Below are 25,926 nucleotides of genomic sequence, written 5' to 3'. Positions count from 1 at the left end.
GTACTGCAATGAGTCTTCAGTAAAGCGCAGGTCTTCTGTGAATAAAATTCTCTCCAAGAGCTTTTCACTCTTTCCTCTTTCCTGGTACTGAAGTGTTCAACAAGCTCATCTAACATATAAAAAATACATTTTCTGTGTTTTTTTCCATTCCTTTCTAGCTGCATCCCTTGATAATCATTAAATCATCCAGAGAGAATTATCTCACTGTACATTTCCTCCTTCTTAACACCTGCCAAAAGATTAATTTTCTCCAGAGAAAAGAAATTCCATAGCTTCATTACATCTATGTAAACCAGAAAATCACTTCCCTTCAAAAGACAGTACAATTAAAATACATTTTCAGAATTTGTATGAAAACCACAGAAGTTTTAAGTAAAAGTTCTAATCCAGATGAAAACTAAAATGCATGCATGGTTTTAAAGTTAGACATTGCATAAACTTCATGTAGACCACAAGTTATTCATGACCTTCACTTCAGGGATATAATATTAAGAACAAAACGAAACCACTAACCTATTTTAAGCTATATAGGTATAATAGAACTGCCTTATGAAAAGAAAGATCTGGGAGCAGATAACTTCTGAGAAATTTCAAAAACATTGGGACAGTCATTGTAATGTCCTGGAGCTATAAATAGGACAGTGTAAATGAGGCTAACCTACAAGTATTCTCATACTGAACCTAATATTGAAAAAAATTTTGCCACAGGACAAATGAGAGAAAACAGACTAAAACCCATTCAGAATGGCTGCTAGATGATGAAGCTATACTTTCCAAATGTTGCAATACTCGTTTTCCCAGAGGCCTTTCCTGGTGTGCAGCTCCTCCAAAGCACTGAAAAGTTCTATCTTATTTGCCTGGCCTATATCGCTAATGTCGTACATACAGTTATAAATGTGCTGAAAATGAAGTGTATTTTGAAAATTCTAAATAAAGTACTGCCAGAAAGTACTACATACATTGCAGATCTGGAATAAATTTTCTGACAGGAACATTCCTCACATTTTTCCTTCTACATAAGTCCTGTTTCTCAGAGTCATGCCTGTAGACTGAATATTGATTGCTTATTACCCCAAGACCAAAAAAAAAATCTATTTACCAATAAATTCAAAATTGGCTGAAGTTTTGAAACATGAGGCTATTTATAAATGAACAGATTTCTCTACTCACAGTTAAAATCAGCATGTCTGACCAAGCAGAACCACATAATAATCAGTAACTGGAAGACTATCCAGTTTTACTTTGAACTAGCCCTGGACACAAAATTATTTTGATTCTGGCTGCATGAACAGTGTTCCCTCTGCAGTTGAGCGTGTCAGATGATGAAGGGTTGTACTGGACCAAGTTGTTGTGTGTGCATCCTCTGCTAAATATAGGAAATACAAGGATGTTAACAGACGTAGAGGGAGGGAAACTTAGAAAGAACTCTCTGCATGCTTTTCATTTCTATCCCGTTCCCTCTGTGGCAAGTACCAGCATATGTGTCTGAAGCGCCAGCAAGGCTTCTTGCCATATGCCGGCCCATTTCAGTGATTTTCCCTGTATGTGTTCGCATGTGTATTCATATGCATATATGCATACACGTGTGAATGACATAAGGTCAGTGTTCAGTGCCAGATGCCGAAAGCAGTCAGCATGGAGGAGGGGTGGAATCATAACTTTGACTCCTTTGAACTCAAATTAAATGTGAAAATGAGTAGTTACTTGAAATGGATTTGTCAAAATAGCCAAAGGGAGTTTGGTCCTCATCACTTGTATTTGAGTGGCTTATGGACAACTAAATCCCTTGGCTCCTTTGAAAATCCCAAATTTAAAGGATATTTTTTAGAGCTAGCAACAAGACTCAGTGCCACTGACATACTCCTGAGAAACTGGCATTGTGAACCTTCAATCTGATTAGTTACACAGGTACTTGTGAAATTGCCTTATACCAAAGCCTGAAAAAAAATTTACAGGATGTATTCCAATGCTCGGAAAAATCATCACAGTAAGAAATACATTGTGCCAACAGCAAAAAAACAAGTCAATATGCCCCTGCCTTCATATCTAGGCAATCTGCCTATCCAAGTATTTTCTGTAAATTTAGAATAAATTTAAAAGGTTTAAGGGCATGCAGTTGTATCATCATTTTAAGGCAGCCAAATTAATTCTTTTATGCAGTGCTTGAACCTAATGGAGATTGACTGTCCTGTTTTCCCATTGTAATGATGTGTACCAAGTTGAAAATGAAGATGTTGGAGGATAAAAAATAGTGCTGTGACTGCTATTGATTAGCTGCCTTGTTTGCTGCATTGTTCAGGCTCCATTGGCCTCTTGGGCAGAAGGACACCCAAGTATAACATCCCTGACATTTTCCTGAAAAGATGCATGCCTTAGAAGTGACAGCTTTACTTAAAAAATACAGTTTTGATGTATAAATGTGGTAGTTTTAACTGAAAGGATTCTGATGGATTAGAGCAGAAAAAGAAAGATTTCTGAAACATACCTCAGGTCAGCCTTGTATCGAGAATAGATTTAAAAGCAAGTGTCTTACATGATGATGACACTCCTAGTGTCTCTGCATTTCAGTGTTTGTGGGAATGAGCAAGAAAAGCTGAGTTTATCTTCAAGGAGAGAGCGATTAGGTTATTCTGACTAATGTGCTCAGCTTTCGTTAAAGGCTTTGAGTCGTCATGAGTTCCAGAAGACTTGACTGCGAGTGCTGAAGAAGAAAGTGGCCCTTGAACTAGCACATAATTTTATCAAAAACAGTGCCTGTATATTTAAAAGCCCACATATAGATTGTTTTTCACAGTCTTCGGGCAATAGGCTATTTAATATCATTTTGTTTATTCTCTTGCCTGTTTTTCATGCAAAATACTTGGTACGAGACTCATATGATTAAATTTGTAAAAACAATTACTTTTAATAGCTTGCATATGACTTTAATACGCATGGATGTGTATATTCAAACATAGCTCTTGCTTATACAGAAAACAAATCATAATTTACCTTGCTGTCAAGGTATTTAAAGGAGTCAAGTACACTAAGTGATTTCATGCATCACCTTTAATGAAATGCATGAACACATGAGCATGACTTTAGGACTGGGTCACAGTCAACATTAGAAATGCCTCTGTTTTTATTGATGTTATGTTAAAAAGGGCTTCATGTACTATCATGTCTGGGAGAAAATGGATTTGCTCAGTGAATGACCTGTAGCTCAGCAGTGGTGGAGGTATTAGTGACTCAGTCTGCTAACGACTCTGTGGCAAAACTATGCTTTTTATTAAACCCTGTAACTAGTTTGCAAAAACCTGGGCAATCTGTCAGGCAGTAAGGGGAAGCCAGCCAGGAAAAAAATGAGGTTTCTGATGTGCTTCAGCTGGAGGTATTCAAGCTCTGACCTGATTCTTCCCTTCCTCTCATCCTGTGCACGTGAAAGTGAGCCCAGATACTGCTTCTCTTTCATCCATGCGTTATAATGGTCCTGCCTTCATAAAGCATGTGTAACCCTGAAGGCTGGTGTGTCTCATCTCCAGGCTTATGACAAGGTCTTCTCACTTCACTCTTGCAAAACCTTTTTGCAAAGACCACCTTCCATCTGGCTATGTCATCCTGTTTTTTGCTTAGGAGGTCAAATTTACATTTGTTCTTTTCCTTTTAAAATCCACTGAGAAGTCTGTTTCCACCCCCTTCTCCAGCCTTCTCCCAGATAGGCTGAATGCCCTGCTCTGACAGGGACACTGCCTGCCCTTCTCCTGCCACCATGGACAAAGGGGCGTCTCTGCTGAAATGACCCACAAGATCACACCTCTTTCCTTATTCAGGATCTCTGAGGAATTCGTGTAGCCTACAGCATGAACCAGAGATGTTTATTTGCTAAAAGTAAACTCTAAAAAAGCTCACAAATCTGAGCCAGTCACTAGTCCACTCTATTGTGTGATACATTTTGTCCTCTCCATGCATGGTGTGCCCTGAGTCTTTTTAAATGGCAAAGTGCTTTGGCAACAGAACCTGCTTCTTGACTTCTGCTTCCTTACTTCTTCAGTTAGGACAAAATTAGCTGAAAATTAAGCTCCCAGAAGCAAAGTAGTAGCTCAGTTTTGGCAATGGTAATCTTAACACCTTAATTTCTTTCTTCTTAGATTTATGCATTGTGATTTAATGTTTCATTGTATGGTCATGAACTATTTCTCAAATAACACAGCATATATTTTTGGCTGAACTAAAAGAACTGTAAGAGGCATATTTGTCATATCTTAGACGGACGGCCATGCATGTATATAACCATACAATTGGCTTATCTAAAAATCTTCATTAGATACAAAGTAGATACAGTGAAAATGACATGTATAGACAAAAAACATTAAAATTGTTTCAAGGAATATAGTATCAGATATAATTTAGCACTGAATTAACTACATGTACATTATTTGAAGCAGAACCTCTTTTTTCAATCCTGTAAGCACTCATTTTGTTTCTAAAACTTAAAGTACAGTATGAAAAGCAGTGAAGAAAAAGGAATGTTATATCCCATGTCCGTTTGCATCCTTCAGCACTCTCAAAATATTTTTCTTCTTCAGCATTCACATTTCACCTATTCCTGCTAGGTTTTGCTTCTAACTCCTTTGTGCTCTACAAGGAGAAGGTTTGTAACTTCCAGTACAGCAAAAACTGCTAAACTGCACTATATAAAGACTTTTTCTTCTCACTCCCTCTCTTTTCTTCCCAATTCTCTCTTTTCTTCCCAATGACTTCAAAAAGCTTTTTTTTGAGCCTGTACAATATAGAAGACCCTTGAGTGAATGGAAGAGACATAGCTAATGCTGCCAGGGTCAGACTCACAAATAACTCTCACACATCAAGCTGCAGCAAATGGAACCAACCGAGGACAGGATGCATGTGCACATTTTACACAGATGAGCTTAATTCTGCAACTTCCTTTGTGTTTTGATCTTTTTCATTTCCATCATTGTTGTCAATGTTGTCATCATTGTCAGTGAGATAAATCCTGCAAAGATCTGGCCCCCTTGCTGACCCAATGCCATCAGCTTCTCATCCTGTCATTTCCTTAAAAGTTCTGTCTGCGCCTGTCACTGCTGATCTTGGAGCACTGCTGAAGCCTGGAGTGATATAATGGTTGCCAACCCCTCCACAGGGTCCCTGTGCAGAAGTCCTTTGTTAGACATTGATTGTCCACCGCCCAAATACCGCGGAAACAACTGGACCTGAACCAGGATTGGCAGAGGTTGTGCAGGGGATCATTAACAAAACATTGGCTCATCTGACAAAATCATTCCTGGTATTTTGCCTTCCTCCTTAATTTGGAGCAATTCACAAAAGCATTGAACTACAGCATGCCATTCTCCTGCTATCCATAGGACAGCTCCCCAGTCCTGGCGTTTCATTGCCGCTGATGGTCTCTGGCTCGTCATAGAAAGTATGATGCCTCCGGGTTTCACCTTGCCATTGAGCCATCAAAGACATGGTGGTGGCAACTACCACCTGAAGGTAATCCAAGCTATCATCAGCCATTCCTTATTGTAACTAGCACAAGTGGCATGCAGCCCTGAGGCAGAGGCTGTTTCATAGCCATAGACTGTGATTTTCTTGGTGCCCAAATTAGCAACAGCAAACATCATTCGAAATTCAAGCGACCAGCTTCTTGCATTGTTCCTCACTTCTGGAAGGGCAAGGTAAGAAGCAAAAGAGTCCGCTGTTTTTCAGGACCATACCTGGGTCCCAGATGACAGCAGTTATTTTGGGGCATTTTTTAAATGGCTGCAGGTGCCAAGGAAGAGCAGAGTTTGCAAATTCTGTGTGGTAATGATGGCTAACTTTCAGATAGCCTGTTCATCCACTGCAGGAAGCACTGAGGCTTCAGTGATGCTGAGGAAAGCCAGGAAGACTCAAGGACAGATCAGTCCCATTAACTTTTCCTTTGTTGCTATTTCTGTTAGATGTTAAAAATCCAATGCATACTGGTAAAAAAGAAAAAAACGATCTGCAATGCCTCACCCTCTTCATTTCTAAGTATGCAATTAGAATTATGAATGAGCTTCTAAATAGTGAATCTGCAGTATTCTTTTAACACTACGATGAAATGCATAGAATTAGAATAAAGACTTTCCATTGCTTACTTTCTCTTTTCTGACTTCTTGAGTGGCCTAGGGTCTAACAAGAAGATATTCTGGAGCCTCTGTTTCTTCTTTGTGCTTCAGTTTTGGACAACTGACTTGAGGGAGTCATTTACTGCAGTATATAGGATTGACGGATCTGTGTTTTGACTGTGGTGTAAAAAACCGAGGTAATAATAGGTGCTTAAATAAATCAGTGTTCATGAAAAGGATAGTTAGTCAAAATACAGGTAGTTTTCCTAGGTGTGTTTTGTACACACTAGCATGCAAAAGGTAGGCCTTTCATCTAGTAGCTCCTCTGTGTTTGAAGGCTAGTTGAGCAAAGCATAAACTCAGATAGCTTTTGCATCGTGCAACTCTTTCCTACAAGTTGAGTATATTTGAAGTATCTTCAAATATATTTTCAGCTTCAGCAACTGCAGGCATAAAGTCTGTCCTTAATTTGTAAATTACTGTCTTCTTTTATAAACTACTATACTGTATGCATTTATTTTAATCAATCACTACAGTTGTGAATGCCGGTTTGATTTCTGAATCAGCACTCAAATGATAGATGGTTTATTAAGTTCTCTCAGATAGGGTTCATGATGCTTAATTTTCTTACGTGATAATATTTCATACCATAATCCTGATCTTTTTTTTCTTCTTTCTGCTTAGTGGAGTTTAACCTAATTACATGTGTGATCTCTTCAACAGTTGCAGCGTGGAGCTACCACTGAACTTCCATAAATCACCATTTTAACTTTTTTAGGAGAAACCCTTTAAAAGGTCACCTGTCATTGAAGATATTCTAGCTAAAAGCTGTAACGCTTAGATTCTATTTAGGTCTTTAAGTTCTCTTAACTCAATTACACCAATGCATCACTCATTTCTCTCTGGGTTTGCAATAGAAGTATTGGTCTAGGGCCATTTTTTGGATCCCTGGCAGCAAGACACTGTACATGTACTTACCTCTGTCACAGCTGGATGGTTTCATTGTAACCTCTGGTGTCTCTCTCCAACATTTTGACCTCATAAAAGCATAATGTCACTGAATACTGAGGTCTTGTGTAATTCGTTCTGAAGATTGTGGCTTTTATATCCTCCATATGCAGTTAAATAACAGCATTCTTGTCATCAGGCAAACTTTGCTCTCTGGTAATGTTTCCATCTTCATTTTGCACACACACAAACATATATACGCACAAAGTAAGCTGAAGATGATTTACGGAAGCATTATAGAAAGGGAAAGAGAAGGGAAAAGGCAGAGAACAAGATAACTGAAGACTAATCATACCAAAACCAGACATGCTTCGGCTGCTTTTTTCCATTCCTGTTATACTTTTTTTTTTTGGATTGGCTCCAAAGAAGCCCTGTTCCTTGTCGCTCTTGTTGTTGTGCATGTGCTCATGCATAAATTCAGGTCAAGTATGAAACCTCTTTTCTGCATTCCTGGTAAGAATGTGTAATGTCCTTATCAACAGATAACAAGAAATCTGAACTAATTTAGCTCATGACCCTGGGTTCTCTTTTTTTTTTTTTTCACTGCCATTACCAAAACTATGGCGTTTGATTAGTTGTTAATGTATTCAGCTCAGTAAATTAGAGCTGCTTGAAATTTCTACTAATCCTTTTCCATTGAGGGTTTCCCTGGACTAAGTGATGCTGAATAAAACAAAAACCACATGCACGCACAGGTTTCTGAGATTTTCCGGATCAAATATAATTTAAGGGGCACAACATTTTTAATTTTTTTTTTTTTTTTTAATTACTGTACGAAGAGGCCCAATGAATAAATAGTGTTTACTGAAAATATGTTTTGCTTGAACTGGGCCATTAAAGTATACAAGGGCTGAGGGGTTATTTTGCAATGAAAGAATGAACCAATATATAAGGATAAAAGTAGAAAAAAGGTTTAACACACAGCACAAAGATGTTTTTGAATGAATCAGTCTTTGCTATTTAATTTACATTTTGAGGGCTCATTAGGATGATGAATGACACTGCTGGAGAATAAAACATACTTCCTGAACAAAAGAAAATCTCTGTAGCCTAATAACATTTTATGCCAGCACTTACATTTGTCAGAAGTGGATGCTATTTATCCCTATGATTATTTAAAAATCATTTTTATTGTCCTTTGTGCTGTGTCCTCTTCTGGGAATTTTAATTCAGAGTTTGACACCTACTTATTAACTTCCATGAAGTATGGAGTACAAAGGCTTATACTATATAAAGAATTCTAACCAGCCATGTTTATATTGCCTGCAGCTGTATACAAATTAGCTGAGTTTAGATTCATTTCTCTTATAAATGGGAAAAAAAAAATTGAGTTGTGTAACCTTTACCACCTCAGCAAAGTAAATGTGAGTTGAGCATGGCTGACCTGAGCATACCAGGAGACAGCAGTTAAGTTAAAAGAGCAAAGAGGAGGAATTTATTGCGTTAATGCCATGAATTAGGAATCTCTATGAGTTGGAAACTTTCTATTTCATGTCTCCTGTTTCCTTCTCTGGAAGGAGAAGAGTGAAATAGGAATGCTAAGGTTTCATACTTCAAGACCATCACTCCTTAATCAGTAAATAGTGACTTGCTGTCTTGCGTTCTTCAGTGCTTGTACATGCTTATACTCTAAAGTCAAAGGCATGCAAATACCAGAAAACAGACTTTCTCTTAAAAAATGACAAAATATTTTGGTAAATTATACACTATCAATCACAATAACCCTTATTGAGCACAAACTGTAATTCCACCTGCATTCACACTTCTGCAATAGATCTGGTCAGCAGCAATGATATCCGACCTTGAAGGTGAAACAAGTCAAAGATTTCATTTGCGTTACTGGGGGAGCACACCAGTTGCTCAGTTAGCTTTTCATGAAAACATGTGAAACAAGATGACATACAACTTTGCTTTGTTCATTGTGATATGAGGTGGGAATACCTGACCTTGTTTTCCTTCCGCTTTCCAAAGCCATCATCCATGCCTTGCATGGCATCCAGCTGACAGTTAAACAGGTAGCAGTATGCAGGAAAAATTATTTCTTTACATCTAATTCTACAGATCTCATATTGGTTTTTCCACAAGCAAGGTGGTGTTTATCATCTGGAACGTGAGATCCCAATTTTAGTTATCTCATCTCTTTGAGTTCTGAAGAAACTGCTAGTCAGCCTCAGCCACTAGTATATTCCGTAGCTTTTTGCTGTTTCATATTTTGTGGGCAAACAAATTCTGAGAACATTTTGTAACACAGTGACCTGACCGTGTCCAGGTAGTGGGTGGGCATTCAGAAACATTTGGCTACTTTTCCTCCCAAAATGCGCTAAATGTATTTCTGGGCACCAATGGCAGATTGCTGTTCAGAAAGCTGCTACTGGGTCCTTGTAGACCTCCTCTTGGAGGCACCCCAGGGCCAGACCCAGTTGCTGTGAGTGAAATCCCTAGGAATACTGCTTCAGCATGCACTGTGCCCTGTCTCCTGTCTTGTGAAGAACTGAGCAAGTCTTCAGGCTTGGTTTGGAAAAGCAGGGGTCTTGTGGACAGGTCTTTTTATTTTCAGAATACCTGCTTTAGGTTTCTAAGGGGCTTTTTTAGGGTTTGTTAGGACTTTTCTTTTTCAGTTGGTACCCTAATTTTGTGGGCGACTTATGTTCTGTCTAAAATACTTCCAACCCTTTAGGTTACAGAATGAACTCTGTTATCCATCCTAAAAAAATATAGTGTTGCCCATATAGAATTGTAGCCATATTCCAAATCTAAAGTTACAAATGCCACTACAGGTCTGGATATACTATATTACATATGCATCGGTTTACATGCATGATTCTGATCTTGTGCTTGTAAAGTGCTACACAAGCCTTCATGGTAATGTGTGTGCATACAAAATGTAGATTATAGTACACCATTTTCAATCAGGACATCCCCATTTAATCCTTTCCATCTGATCACATGGCAAGACATGCCACTTTCAAAAATGACATCTTTTGTGTTGGTAGTGTTGATCAAGTTCTGGACCGTAATGCAACACAAATAACGGATGACTTTGGGTAGGTTCACATGGCAGTCTCTGATATGGTTAGTGCTTGTACAGACTAAGGGGTCTGATGCACAAGTGGGCAGAGATGAAGAGCTCCTGCCTCTGCTGTAGAGATCCATCAACTATTTACGCAAATTGCCAGAATCAGTGCTAGTTTATTTTAATATGCCAGGCTGTAAACTGTAGCAATTCAGCAGCTGCTATGCAAGCAGGGACTTCCAAGAGAGTATCGGTACAGAGAGATAAGGGTGGAAATGTAAGCTTGGCTTCTGTCTCATTCTTGCTGGTTTTTTCTTCTTTAGCTTAGAGGTAAAGATGTTCTGGCTGGCAAATGAAACAATATCATGCTTCTGCAAAGGTAGTGGGTTTTTTTTCCATTTTGTAATTATTTTCTAGGAATGAGTAATCCCATGGTTTCCTTGCGTCTTGAGTTTATATATAGTGCCATCAATAAGGTGGCTTGGGTTGAGTGAGTGAGTGCTGTTGCTCTACCGAGGCTGAGACCTGCAGAGGTGACTTGTGCTGATGGGCTGCTGTGCCTATACAGTCTGCCTGGATTAGGTGTTACAGGCATTCATCCCATAGCTGTTGCCTAATTTCCCATCTGTAGATATTTAAAATCCTGTTGTGTTTATAGCATAAATGTATATAAAGTTTAAATTAGGCAGGGACTGCTTTTTAGTGTGGATTTTTCCACAAGCCCTTAGGCAGAGACATCAGCGACCGGCTAGTTCCTGATCGCCAGGGCTGTGCCTTCCTCTGCACAGAAAAACAGCTAACAGTCTTTGCCTGCAACCCTTGCTAGAGTATCTTGTTTCATAGCTGTATTTCTCCAGCAGAAAAAGGATCATGAAAAATAAAAGGTTTTGCCAAGAACATTTCATTCTGTTCCTCACAAAGTACCTTGCTGCAAATGGTACAGGAGAATCCATGTTTTGGTGGGGCTTCCTTGTCCTCTACCTGCCCAAATATTTAGCTGGGCTGCAGGTGACTTAGAGCTACATGTGCAGATAAAACATGCAGGAAATGCTGCTGGAAGTATGGTGGGGGAAAGGAAGCCAGAAATCTGAAGGAAGCCCTTAAAATATGCGTTGTCTTTTGCATCTTCTTAATTTCTCTCTGGCGTTATTACCTAATGTCCCTACCTGGCAATATGGGCTCACAGTTACAAATCAAAGCCCGAGAGCAGCTTTGCCTTTCTCTTCTCTCCAAGAACAAGCAGCACCTCAAACCCTGAACCCTTCACCAAATAGTTAATTAACAGGGGAATGAGCTACTCATCATTCCTTTCATAAACAAGCAAATAAATAAAAGATATAAGGATGTGATCTAATACGCATTCTCTGAAAACCGGAGTGCAGACTAAACATGGTAATCTGATGATTACAAATTATGCAGTCCTATAAACAAAGCATGAAAATTGATGACAATGTGTACCATATATCATAAATGCAGAGCATCCTCTCTCATCCAAAAGGAATAGTTTGGAGTATTTCAAACCCATAACAAATATATTTAATGCAGATCACTGTGAAACAATGTGTGTTTCTCTGTTTCTAATGCTGTATACAAAAGCCAGCCAAGAGCTTTTTGTGTTTTATGCATTATATTCATTTATGCTGCCAATTCCACTTACTCTTCTAGTATTCTGATTCAAAAAAATCAAGATTTAATGTATTTCAAGCAATGCTTGATGCATGCGTGTCTTAAAACTATAGGGGATTGTTTATAAAGTAAATTATGAGACTTCAGTATCATTCCTGATTTTCAGATAGACTTTTATCTAGCTAGTTAAAGTATTGATCACAACCTTTATATTGTATCAGTAGCTTGTTATGCGAGGCAAATCAGCTGCCATTGTTACCGATGCTGAAAATCTCTCTGAGTAATCCATGATAGGTTTATTACATAGGAAGCTTTGATCGTCAGGACTCAACTAAGATATTCAAAGTTCTTATAATGGTGTCTTAGAGTCTGCAATACAAATTCAGATGTCTGCTGTCAAACGACTCCTATTCAGCAAACCCGTATGAGACACCTTTGAAAGTGAAACAGCAAGATGACACCATTCATAGCTTGACTTTTGGAGAGGTCTTTGTGCTCCCCTGCCTTTTGGTACCTGACAACTCGTTCCAGGCCGTATCAAAGTTGCATAACAGAATTTGTAAAAAGCTACACAGAAGGGTTTAATGTGTTGAGAACAAATAACTTCTTTGTTGATATCCACTGCCAGATCAAAGAGATGGAGGGTAATAGGCCCAGGAGTGCATTACCTGCAGTTGCACTGGGGAACAAAAGAATAAAATAAAACAGCGAAAGGCAGCAGAGAACAATAAAAAAGGAAAATACTAACAAGTTTGAAGGATTCAACGTCCTGAAATATGAATAAAAGCCACAGAAATAAATTCATCAAGATCACATAACAAAAGGTAAGCGTGTGGCTTCTCGTCTCAAAGGCTTTCCAACTGTACTCCTGTTTTCTGTATGTGTTGTTATAATTTGGTGTGCCACAAGACCTTCCAGTTTTAACAAGGACAGAGAGCTGACTTTAACACTTAAAAAATGCAGATTTGTTGTACTTGACCTAGATGGAAACGTCTGTGAGCTGTAGCAGTATTAGAGATTTTTATCTCCATTTAGCTTCCATTTAAAATGAAATGGGGCTACATTGAACATTTCTTCCTCTAGAGACAAAATAACCCGTTTTTAAGTGGAGGACTGCCTCATCTGTTCAAAAAAAAAAAAAAGAAAACCAAGAGGCAGCTCACCTTTTTGAGGCTTTCCAGTGAAAGCTTTGGAAATCAAACCCAAACCAAATCCAAGGGTAACCTTAACTTTCTGAGAAAACTCACAAGCCCTTCTCATGCAGCATAGTGCAGGTTTTGGTCTACAACACAGTAAAGATTAAACTCTACTATCACTGTCCATTTCTTCCTTATATTTCCCTCCACTGTACTGTGTGTTGCATATGCATGAATGCTGGTGCATGTGTGATTTAGAAGGATTTTTTGCTAGTAAGGCTCTTTGGAGATCAGTTCTCTGTAGGCACCAGCCAGAGCTTTGCAGTCCATGCACCAGTCATGCACCTACAACACTGCTCAGTCATAAAGTGACTTCTTACTCATTTTCTATATTAAAAAGAAAACCGCTAACTGACACTAAAAAAAGGTTACTGCATCTCAGTAACATGGCCCATAGTCATGGTCTGTGCAGTTTTGTATTTGTGGGTTTTATAAGTGATGCTCCATTAGCCTTTAGTTGTGCAGGAGCTAACAGCCTGGGAGCTGCAAACAGCCTAGAAATGTCTACTTTACTGGAAAGACAAGCAAACTCTCTCAAAGACACAAAATCTGGAAAAGCAAAGGCCAATTCTTCTTTCTACTTTCTTTCTGTATTTTGCTGTTAGTGGTAACAGCAACAGGCAAAAAGAAAACCAGAAAGCATTGCGACTTTCAGATGCAATACCCCCTTTAAAAGGGGATAACTTGAGAATATATGGAAAGAAGATAAAAGGGAAAGCCAAAATAGAAAGCACTAACAGAAGTTTAAGCCAGCCTTTTGTTCTCCAAGTCTGAGGGACCAGCGTGGCTTCCATCAAAAAATGTTAACTAGTAGCATAAAACTACTTGGGAGTTACCTACAACTTTCCCTAAACCTGGCACATTATTTATTCTCCTGCTTCTGGTCTTATGCTTGCCCAAACAGGAGGGTGCTGGCATGGAGCCCACAGGAAAGCAGGGACAAGTGCTGGGCAGCTGCCGCTCCTTGGGCAGATGGTTTTACAGATGTGAAGATATCCTGACTTCTGGAAGCAAGTCCTCTGCAAGCCATAACAGCAGTGCCTGGTTCCTGTCTAGCTGGCCAAAGGGCTTTCTGTCCCTCATCAAAGAGGACTGATATGGGTCTGCGGTGAATTGATTGGAAAATAAATTTTTCAGTAGGATTTGGGAAAGAGAGGACAGGAAAAATAAGGGAGGTATTTGTCTACTCTGCAACTTCATAGATTTTCTAAATGTATTGATTCCTATATTAAGGCTACAGTTGTTAAGATTTGAGCTTTGCTTGGTTGGTTTAGGCATTTTCAGGAAACTTTTGCAGAGGATTTTTACGTGGTGTATATATACATATAAATATTTATGTACCTTGATGTCCCATACATTCTTAACTGGAAAGAACTTACATGTCAGAGCCCTAAGACATTGCAACACTGACATTTTATTTGAAGCTTTATGTGTCCTATGAACTCAGCAAAACCTTTAGAGAGCACTATTTTCAGTAGCTTTGCAGTGAGTCTGTTTCTGTCAGTCTGTCAGTGACCACGGTATGGCTGAATTTTTCTTTTGACTTTCAGGAATGCTGAGAGCACAATAATGCTCTGCCAAGATTTTTGTTGCAGCTTGGAGAATTGTGCTATTTATCAGCTTCCATGTGGATTTGAAGAGAATCCACCGCAGCTGACCAGAAGCATCAAGAGATTGATTTAAAGGTGCAGATGCATAGAATTATTCATCTTCATTGATAAAGCTTTGGTTATTGAGTAGCAAATTATATTCCTCTTGGGGCAAATAGGTGTCCAGGTTATTGCCATGACCAGAATATTTTTTGCAGTCTTCGCAATGAGACTGAGCAGTCATTCTCAAACCAATCTATATGATGCTCTGTTCCTTACACATATTAGACTTCTTTTTTAAACTCTCAATTGTGATCCATATTTTCCATGAAACAATTGTATTTTGTGCAAATCAGGGAAAGCAGTGCAATGCAAGTGTCTCAGGCCAAAATTAATTCACTTTAAAGTCACAATCCAGACAAGAAAGGAAATATGCATCAGGTGTGCCCAGGCAAGGAAGAAAAATTGGTTTCTCTTTGGATTTGCAAATAGGCTGTTTAACTCTGCTGCCTTTATTGCCAGATGCTCACTGGTCTTCCTATACTTCAGACCTGCATCATGAAGGGTTCTTGGTGATTGTTGCCCTCATGAGAGCATTGGAAGGATGACATTTTTTTTTTTTCTGGAGAAGAGACACAGTCAAAGCCAAAACTGTCACATGCTGGTGACATCCTTGGACTAGCAAAAGGCTTTAGCAGAAAGCAGAATGTTACTATGGTCTCCCGATCGTGGGTGCTTTTATCTGTTAAGTATATATCAGGTGTCAGTCTCTAAAATTGAGAAGTCAGCTTTCAGCAATAGGGATTAATGAGAGGTTGTTTCTCTGTATGAAACATGTCTTTTTTTCAGATCTGCGTAGCAGCCTATTATGAGAAATAGTCTGGTATTACCTTCTGGGGATACAGGCTGCTGCTTAGTGTTTTGGGTTCTCAGCTGCCACATGAAGATCCTGTAATCCTCTATGAAAGCCGGACCCTCTTGGCCCTAGTCTTTGGGTGGGGTATTGGGTAGAGCACCATCGTTGTTACCCACCAGAAACCACCCTTGTTTCCTTTATCCAGTCCTCATCTTTGTTAATAGGATGGTCACCCAGATTTTTAGCAGCATTTCAATGTTAATATCTTTCCTTTCGACTTAGTAGAGAGATTGTTCAGATGATGACGTTTTATCAATATTGAATTCCTTGTGCCAGGCTCCATTTCTTATTCCTGCCACCACTGCCCAAAGGATAGATTTTTTGCCATAAGCCATTTCTAAATGAATGTAAGTAGACTTTAAGAAACGCCTGATAGATGTTACTCTTTCCATCAAACACTCATGGACAGGGGCTTTCTTCCGTCAGGGGCCTTTTGTGGGAGAGATTTCTGAGGAGTTGTATACTGTAAAATCTCCCATCTGTAAGAGGTTTAACCCTTTCTGCGTAATAGTTTGTAATCGCATAACCTTTAGCTCAGTGGGAATGAATAGCAATTATCATTTATAAACAGTTCCTCTCATTATGCACCTATTTATGGCATCTTTTATAGCTTGCTAATTACAAGCACACAAAACAGAAATGTTTGGAGTTAAATAATGTAAACAGGGATGTAATTGATTTTCATGTTGAATAGTTTTATTGATTTATTGTTAATTAACATTTTTAAAGGATCTCTTGGCAAAATAATCCATTTAATTTATTGAATATTATACTAGCTGATGGTAAATTCATATTGAAATGTCACAAAAAGATTAACAGTTCTGTGATACTTGCTTTTCCATCTGTTGCTGCTATATGGATGTTACATATTCTCCCCAAACAAAAGCAGACAATATATTGCATGCAATCGACTGGTCTCAGTCCAGGTTCTAGCGGACAAGTGTCCACATCACTAAAAATACCACATTCCAGTTGACACTAATTGGCCATCTGTGCAGCAGGGAGGACAGGCATCTAATGGGGAGAAAAGCTGATCTCTGTTGCTCCCAGGGCAGGGTCCTTGGGTCAGCTGTTGAAGGACTGTGTGGGCTGAGAGGAGAAGCCAGTATCTTTGCTGAAAAGCCTTTTCTGCTGCAAAACCAAAAGACTCTGGTGTCCATAAAGGAAACTTTCCAACAAATAGACCACTGTGTTGAGCAAGCAGTCATTTAGTATGTACAGAGCATGCATACAGTGCTGCAAAAAATGTAGTGTGCTGAAGGCATTTCTAGAGGTCCCCACAGGCTTTTTCGAATTTTGGGGTGGGAACAGAGGCTGTGGAGTCTGTTCAGGGGAGTTTTGACAGCATTTTGGTGCATGCTGGTTACCTTCAGCTCCAGCTGACTTCACTGAAAGCCAAGGTCACTTACTCAGCACCTGCCGGGATTGAGTATGTAGCAAGGAGTAAAATTGCAAGTTGCAATCTTCATTATTACCATCCCATTATATTTTTCAAATGGGTAGCAAGAGAGTGTAATCACATCAGACCTTGTTTTTCATTAGTGAAGAAAAACATTAATACACTGTGACATGATATTGATTTGATACAATCAATCTTTCCCAATAACAATAAAGCCTTTATATTTTATTAATAGAACAATGCAGTTCTTCTCCATTACAGCTCCTTTTTATTGTTCTGGGTCACAGTGTAATTCTGGCATGTTTGGATTTTTATTTTTATTAATATAATGTAAAAGCCCGTAAAATTGCTCCACTGATCTGCCAGTAGGTTTCATTTGAGTCTCCGAAGCATCTTTTATTACATGAAATATTACTAATGCAGCTCCAGTCATTGATTGTTTGATGGCCCTTAGGAGTGGACAGGGTGGGGAGGTTTCAAGCAGGTTCTTGGCCTTTAATTCTCTTGATATGTTTGTGGTGTGGACACTGAGACCTGGACTTGAACCATCTCATCGCTTTGAAGATGACCTCTCCACACATGGCTGGACACTGCTCTTCTAACCCCCCTCCAAAATGGGTTGTAGGTGCCTAACATCTAGTGAAGCTCTCAGCAGCAGTCCAAGTGGTGGCCCTTCAGCATCACCTCACTTTCTGACCCTGGGCTTTCCATACTTAGTTCGGGTCAGACACTAGTTGGGCAGGAGATGTTTCAAGCTCTGGGGCAGACCATGGGCATGCACTGGAGGAGTTATGCCCTAACTTCATCTTGCTGCTATTTTAGAAAAAAAACCAAAACACAATAACCAAACAATATGATGAATGCCTTTACTTATATATCCACCATAAATCCATCTTCAAGCCTGAACATCAAAGGCAGGATGCTTCAGACCCCTCAGGTCTGCATATAGGGCCAGCACAGCCTAAGGCTTGTGGTACTCTGGATTATGGCTTTATAAACTCTGCAGTCTTCCTTCTCGGAGACTCTGCTCTCCAAAAAGTTGTTGTCCTGCCTTGGTTGTGGGGGAGCTGCTGCGCAGGCTGTTCTAGGACAGTATCACTCATCAAGAGCAAAACGTACTCTTGTGAGATTAGCGTCTCCTTTCTAGTGCGCGCAGCAAGTCTGTCAGATCATTTGGCACTTCTCTCTATCTACAGATATTTTTGATTCATCTTCTTTGATTAGCCAGAACATCTCCCTGTTCTTGGTACAAGAGTGGGTCATCATGATATTCAGTTGCACTGAGACCCCCAATTAGTATAGCCAGATACTTTCATTAAAACAAAGCTAGATGACTTTCATAACTTGCTCTTTATTAATTGTTTTTCCTTGAAATAAAATCTTTGTTAACCTTTCTCCTTTTCCCTTTTGAACCAAGAACATTGTTGCAACATCCCATGGTAGAAAAAATAATCCCACAATAAATATGAAGGCTCCATTGCAAAAGAGAATGGTCTTATTAAGGGTAACAGTTTATTAACAGTCACTGTAAATTAGATGGATTTAATAACTTTAATTAGTGCAACACTTTCTGACACAGAGCTTGAGGAGAATTCAGCTATGCATTCCTTCTCCCTCCTGCACATCTCTGTGTCCGAAGAAGCAGTAGCAATTCCTTGTAGTAAAAGCAAAATGGCTTCTAATTGCAGAAATGCAAAGTGCAGGAGAAAACTACTGTATCAACAGACCATCGCCACTGGCACTCCAAATTAGTAGTAAGGAATACCACAAGTGCATAGTAAAGCTTTCAAATATCAGCAATAACAGAAAATTAAGCTTCCTGAGCCATCTCTTCATTTCTCTTTCCTTGGCGTAACCCTACCTATTTGTCTGCAGTCTCGGGGAGAGACGAGGAGTCTTCTGTGTTTAAGGGCTGTGAAGTGCACAGTTTTTAACCAGGTTGAGGTCTAATCTTCTAACCAGCCCACCTTTCCTGAGGTGCAAAGTCTTGCCTTTTCTTTCCAGAACAGTGTGGGTTCAGCACAGCCATCCCATAAAAAGCCTTTTGGAGGATGTAGCACAGGTAAAGAAATCAAAAAGTTAAGCCCTGAATGTCAAAAAACTTTTCCTGGGCATCTGTAAATGATACCTAAAAAAAACCCAAAAAACCCAAACCCAAACCTTTACCTGCCCGTATTTCCACAGAAACCCCAGAAGTCACCTCTCTCGTCTCAGGCACATCTCCCTATTAAATTTCAACATTTTATTTCATGACATGAAGATGTTAAGATGTCTTCAGAGAAATGATCTAAGTGAAACTTTGTTGGGGGCAATGGTTCTTCACAACCCAACAGGCAGAGGCCACAAGTATGAATAAGTAAAAAGTTAATGACTTCATACTTATCTTCTTCATACTGAAAGTTCCTTTCTAGCAAATGGATTGTATAGATAATGTTGTATATACATATGTGCATGCGTGTGTATGTATCTATCTCCATACTATCACGGTCTTGCCCTGCAAAGAAGCATTTCTAACATGCCTTCAGATCAAGGTCCATCAATCTGGACTTTCTTCCCTTTTTTCCTTTTTTTTTTTTTTTGATCCTATATTTAGGTTATTGTCTGCCAAGATTCACTGCCTGAAGCTTCCCTTCTGGCCCCAGGGGAACCCCACAGCCCCATGTTAAGGAATTCCATGCAGCGCCTGTGCAGCACGGGGAGGGGGAGACCTGCCGTGGAGGCAGAGGTGGCACTTGAAGGGTGGACATGTGGCAGCTGCTGCCATGCCACTGGTTGCAGATGACCGGCAAGTGCAAATTCCATGTTCAAGTGATGACAGAGCCAGCCTAGCTCCAGCTAGGAGGAAGAGGCTGAGTACATACCTTGGCCTTCTAGAGATCTTAATCATGCCTAATTCATACTGAAGGCAAAATCCAGTAACTTCTGGAGACTTTGTAAAAACACTTAGCACAGTCTAAATAACAACAGCACCAAAACCTCACACCATAAAAATCTCTTAGGCTAAAATGGAAACATACTTGCAGAATATTTTTCTTTCTTTCCCTAACACAAGGATTTGAAAGGAGAGAGAAGCATCACAGATAGGCAATTCCTTTCTGAGAGGTTTCTTTATATATCTCCATGTGAAAGCTCTTGGTAAAGGAAGAAAAAATAATGCACTGAAATAAAATATGTACAGATGTAGCTTTTTGAAATGACATCCCATTTCTCAAGAATCTGATGTAGCCTTTAGTCAGTCTTGTTTCTTACAGTTCTCTGTGCTTTGCATGGTAATTAGCTGCTCGTGTTATCAGCGGCACAATGCTCCCGGCTATTTCTTCAGCAGCCACTGCCGTTATCCTCAGCGGCAGCTCCTCTCATCCTCCTGCCAGACTGTACGCCAGCCGCATGTATGTGCAGATGTTTGGTGTTCTTCAGGCTGCGCTGACTGAGGAACGAAGGTAATGGGAACAGCATTGGAGAGGGAAGAGACTGGAGCCCATTTCCCCCAGCAGCTCCCGGAGACTTGCCAGTATTTCACTCGTGGTTCACTGGAGGTTCAGTGAGGTGAATTTGTTATGACAGATCACAAAATGCAAAGGGAGGGAAATGACCTGGGTTAATCAGTGTCAGAATAAATAGAGGGTAGCAGCTCCTTGGCTTAGTTAGAAACAGCAGCCTCAAAACCTTTATTTTGTTTTAATTGTTTAATATATTTTAAAAGTAATTAAAACATTTATTGCACAAACATAGCGTGGCATGCAGGCTTTTGAGAGGGTGGAGGGACTGCTTTGCGCAGATTGCCAGCACCACCGACATCAGCCTCATGCAGGTGCTGCGTCACGTAGCCAGTACCAACGCAATAGTGTCTGGATCAGGCTAGTCCACTGATGCAAATAGCGTTTCAAGTGCCCTGTGCTATTTGTTGCCTGCAGGTAATGCAAACTCTTCTTTTAATTCAGATTTCAAGAAACATTTACCACCTTTGACATCTTTTATAATTAAAAAAAGGCCATGAAGTTAAATTCAGGTTGCCAAATTCCCAGGCAGTGTGGGTTCCTCAATAATGTGAGTAGAGATGTGGTGGAAAAGATCTTTTAAAATGACAATGGAAAGTCTTTTCCATACCAACATCAACAGACACCTTTCAGGCATACCTTAGGTCTCACGGTTACGCTCTGCATTGTGTTATATGATGTCATGACAAAAAAAAATAATATGGCCCTAGGCCATATGAAATTGAAGTTGCTTGCTGTGTATAGACCATGGTCTCATAACTTCCTCACCCTTATTTTAGAAAGTTTAATATCAACATTAATGTAAGATCCTTAGAAGTATTCAAGGCAAAAATAAATTAAGAAATTTATATTTGGCACTCAAAAGATGAAGAAGAAGAAAATACAGAAATTGAGGGTTTTTTTCCAAATATGGTTTCAGGTTTGCATATTTTGTCTTTGGTTTTGCGTTTACAGCCTTTTTTTTACCTTTTGAAAGGCGGTGTAATGATATTGAGCGAGAGATGTGAAAAGTTTTTTTACTCCCTGCCTAGAGATATGGTGTGCCAGGAAGAATAGCTAGTTCTGCGGTAATGGAAAGTGTCACTTCTTGATGATGAGTATTTGCAGACTTACTTCATTACACTTCAAGGAGGGATATTTAATTTTGTAATGGAAGCTTGTTTCTAAACCCAAGTCTGAAACAGTTTATTGCCAAATTTACCTTCAGTAGTTTTGTCTTCACAGAAAAATAGTGTCATTTTACTGTATGTTCAATGCATTGTATACAGGATGAGATTGTAGGTGATCTCATCCCTCCTTCTCTAAGATGGCAATGGATTAGAATAGCGAACTTGAGGTCAGTCAATAAAAATAATTGCTATGTAAACAAGGCATTCATGAGGAGGGATTTACACTCTCCATTGTTGTTAATGGGATACCAAGTCATAGGCCAGGGTTTGTGGGAGAAAAGGGAGAAAATGGAGGGAAACCCATGGAGAAGAGGTAAATTAAAATTAGCTAATATGCTTTTTAAAAATTTTAAATACCCAAAGATTGTTGTGATGTTTCTGTCTGTCTTTTTAGCTTCACTGGCAACGTGAACTCTTGCACTTGCACCCTGCTCCAGCAGCAGAAAGGTTGCATGTGGTGGTGTATGGCTCTTCGGAGACAGGGCTGAAATCAGAATAGGGTTATCTGCTCAAGGCTGCAGCTTCTCTTCAGCATTTGTAGATCAGACATGAGTAATTCTCCAAAGACTGACTTTATAGCATCCTTAGTTCCTTTCCCTTTGAAATCAGTGGTATAACTCCTGGTGAACTGTAAAGCCAGTGGTCTGTGTTGTACCAAAAAGAGTTAATGGGATTCATTTGTTTAGCAATCAAGGGCCATATTCAGCACAGATTTAGCAGGAGTGCCGACAATAAAGCGCTTACGACTTTCTATGAATTGGCATGAAATAACAGCCACAAAAAGTTACAGAACATAAATTGTTCCCTTTGCATATGCATGGCTGTCATACTTCTGACCTTGGTTACAGCTGGTAGGCTATGAGCAGCTGTGGATCCAGACCTCCTCAGTCACTCAGGTCAGGCTGGGGAGCAACAGTGACAATATCCAAGAGCAGGGCTTGCACAAACTATCAATTTTTGAAAATGCCTTGTGATTTTTTGGGTGACCAAATACAGATGTGGTAGAGAAGTCAGGTTTCCAGGTCAGAAGTGCTCAGCACTTTGGAAAATCAAATTGCCTTGATATTTCTCCAGGTGGTCACCTGAAAACTCAGGACCTCCAGGTTTTTTCTGCAAACAAGAGGCAAAGACCAAGCTCACCTCCCTGCTAGCCTTTTGGGGACAGTAATTAATCATATTGGGTTTGTTTCCATTGCCTGCTTCCCACGTAGGAAGACCTCAAGCCCCAGTTTCCTGCTTCTGAGTTAGTTTGTTTCCTCAAAAGCAGGAAAACCTTTCTTTCGGGAATTGTCAGGGAATTTAGCATGGAGAAGTAAATCCCCAGAAAACTTACTTGATGCATGAGCCACCTGTAACTTTTGGAGAGCTGCAGGAGAGAGGTACGCCAACAGCACCAGTGCTTCCTTCCATGGTGTGCCCCTTCTTCCCTGTTGTGCTGGGCAGCCCAAGCAAACTGTGGGGAGGGAGCAAGCAGGAAGCAGGGGCATAGGTATGGCAGACTGGTGCCTCATGCTGCCTCATCTTTGCTGGCAGAAGTTTGGGTCCTAATAAACAACCAAGCTGAGCATTCAGGTGAGGCACCAGCTGGATGGTTCCCATAGGGAGGTAGCTGCTCTGCCAAATTTCTAATTTCCCCTCTTCAGAATGGCTCTGGTGTAAGTCACCACATTCAGGAGAGCTGAATTCCTCTGCACCCTCAGTCCCACACCGTACAGGTGGGTTTAGTGTCAGCATTTTAGGAAATGGTAGCTTTCTTAGGACTGCTGTGCTGCCTTGTCCATGATCAGTGTTGCTCCCTGTGTTGCAGTCTCTGCATCACTCCCTTAAGCATCACAGGTGCCACTCACTACCCTATATACCGTCACATAGGCAGTGGCACTGCAGTATTTCCTGCACAAAGGATGCGGAGAGATCTTATTTGTTTAATACAAATAAGCGCACATGTTGGCTCTATTCACATGCAGTAACTGTTTTGCTTACGCTTACTCATATGTAGTACAGCCAAAACAGCAGGAACCACACCCAAAAGTGGTGCAAACAAAAGCCTATGAATTTATACAAATATGTTGCAATCATGTAAACCCTGCAAACAATACATCTCTCTGTTGTGCTGATGGGGAATAATTTGAGAATTTTAAGCAGCGCAATTTTTCAGATGCTGGAAAGACTTGGCCTCATTTTGCAAGTGTAGTCGAGGTTCTAATATATTTCATGTGACAACCATGTCCTCAAACCTGCTATTTGTTATTTCTTTTTAAAACACAAACAAACAATTTTCTCATTTTGTTTACAGGACAGTGGAGCTGGGGATAACAGCTGCGTTGAAGAAATATTGCGGGTAGGAGTCCTTAAAAAAAAAAAACCCCAACTTTTTTTTCCAGTGCCATTTTGTTTACTCTAAAAAGACAAGAGAATAGCAAGGATATTGCAATTACTGGTGTTAAAAATATTAGCCTTTTAGGTTGTCATCTTTCTAAGGAAAAAGTAGGCAAAATTATTTCCTCATGAAAAATAATTGAAAAATCTGTGAAAACAACCTTTCAGAGGCTCTGGATTTCACTGCTACTCTGTGCCAATACGGCTGACCTTCATGCATGCAGAAGCAGATAATGGGATAAATTATAAACTGAAATGTACAATGATGTTTCAGGTTTACAAACCATGCAAAGTGCATGTTTCCATTAATCATGACTGTCAAAAATCTTAATTTTGAAGGGAGGTCTAGGAAGGTCATTTTCCACCTGGATTTAATTAGAATCCATTATGTAATGTCATTATGCCCATTATGTCCATTATATAATGACAATGTGCAAAATCCGTAGTTATTTCCATATTTCATTATTATTTCTTTTCTCTTAGTAATTTCTAGTTTATTTTTGTGGAGCAAATTAATACACACGCAGACAGATCTTGGCTTGAATCAACTTAGATATTGATCATTTTCTGAGGCAGACAAATTTATAAAAAATTAAACATTTCCATATATTTTAACTAGTGGGGTTTTTTCAGGTTTTTTTTTTCCTAAACTGATAATTCAATAATTCACAGTGCTTATAAATGTGATATAATAGTTATTGAAACACCAAACAAAGTAGATGGAATGGTAAAACCTCCCTATCAGTGCGTGCACTTCCACCTCTTGGACATCCACTACCCGAATATTTCAGACTGTTTATAAACTGCAGAGCTATAAATATTTGGTTTAGAGATTAGTAGTGCATTAAGCTTGTTGTTTCTAAAGGCATTTCTCCATTCTCCCTGAATATGTTACATGCAGCTTTTAATTCTTAAACTGGACAAAGAGTTTATCGATGGGTGATGATGATGTATTGCTTATGACTTCACTGGCAGAGCTTTTAGTTAGCTAACATTTACCAAGTAGGGTTTTGTAGGGCTGAACTGCACATTCAAAAAGCCTTAGCCTCAGCCCCTGCTGCCTTCTTACAAATTAGTAGCAGATACCATGAATTCATGATGTGATATGTGGCTTGTGCATCCATTTTTTATGCAAGGCTTTTAGAATGAAGAGTCAAAGAAGCTGGTCTTCCTCCTTAGGTTGTGCAATTTGGCTTGTGCAATTAGGCAAAAAATGTAGAAGAGACATGGTTCCTTCCATGCAGAGGAACATGGATATGTAAGGGACCCCAGCTGAGAAACAAAATGCACTGTGTGACTAGGGAGGGTGAGGTGCATCTCCAAACCAGTGAACACAGTTGCTGCTGTCTCTTTTTTGTTTTTTTCCCTTGGGAACATTCCTCAAGAAATATTTTTGCAAAGATTCATGATGAAGCATTCAGGACATCCTTGCATGAATAAGATCCTTTTGTTCCTGAAGATTCACAATTTTTTTCATTTTGCTTAAAAACTGAATAAAACAACACAGCTTAAAAGCCACATTTTGCATCAGTGGCTCACTATCTGCTGGGGCTTAGCATGGCTAAAATAGAAAGCATAATGTTTTCATCCCCTTCTCTTGTCCTCACATGAATCCTCAGTCTTCATGTGTAACCTCTCCAATCTGCCCATCCTCCTGGTCTGCAACCTGGGTATCACTTTCTATTCTGAACTTCCTTTGTGTCCCTATGTCAGACTACATGGAAATCTTGCTGAATGTTACTCAATAACATTTCTAGATGAAGCTCTTTATTCACAAAGGTGTACATCTCAGGTCCAAGTTCTCATAACACACCTTGATTGCTGCAACACCCTTGGTTTTGACAAACACAGTGTTACCCACTGCTGTTCATGCTGCTGCGCAGATCATTTTCCTAGCTTGACATCTTGCCCAAAGACATTTGTCTTTACATCTCACCACTGTCATCTCCTTCTCTATCACATAAAATACAGCTATTTGTCTCTAATTTTACGGCGTGAAGTCTACCACTCCATGTTAACATATTAGCTCCCACTTCAGCTTACCT

At 39.6% G+C, this 25,926-nt stretch overlaps 1 protein-coding gene across 6 annotated transcripts in view; it reads left to right on the top strand.

Annotated features, from left to right (window-relative positions):
- Nucleotides 1-25,926, top strand: part of AFF3 (AF4/FMR2 family member 3) — a 330,156-nt gene that overhangs the window by 122,358 nt on the left and 181,872 nt on the right. For 5 of the 6 annotated variants that reach the window (XR_003989977.1, XR_003989976.1, XM_030475871.1 and 2 more), the window contains exon 4: nucleotides 23,799-23,843. The exons of the other annotated variant lie outside the window; for it this stretch is intronic. Coding sequence is in view for 3 of the 5 variants with exons in the window: in XM_030475871.1 (XP_030331731.1) it covers nucleotides 23,799-23,843 (45 nt within the window). In the remaining 2 variants the exon portion in view is untranslated. The remainder of the gene's footprint in view (nucleotides 1-23,798; nucleotides 23,844-25,926) is intronic. 6 annotated transcript variants of the gene reach the window in all.

The sequence above is a fragment of the Strigops habroptila genome, chromosome 2 (assembly GCF_004027225.2).
Source record: "Strigops habroptila isolate Jane chromosome 2, bStrHab1.2.pri, whole genome shotgun sequence".
NCBI classification, from domain to species: Eukaryota; Metazoa; Chordata; class Aves; order Psittaciformes; family Psittacidae; genus Strigops; species Strigops habroptila.
This window is presented reverse-complemented; position numbering and strand designations above follow the sequence as displayed.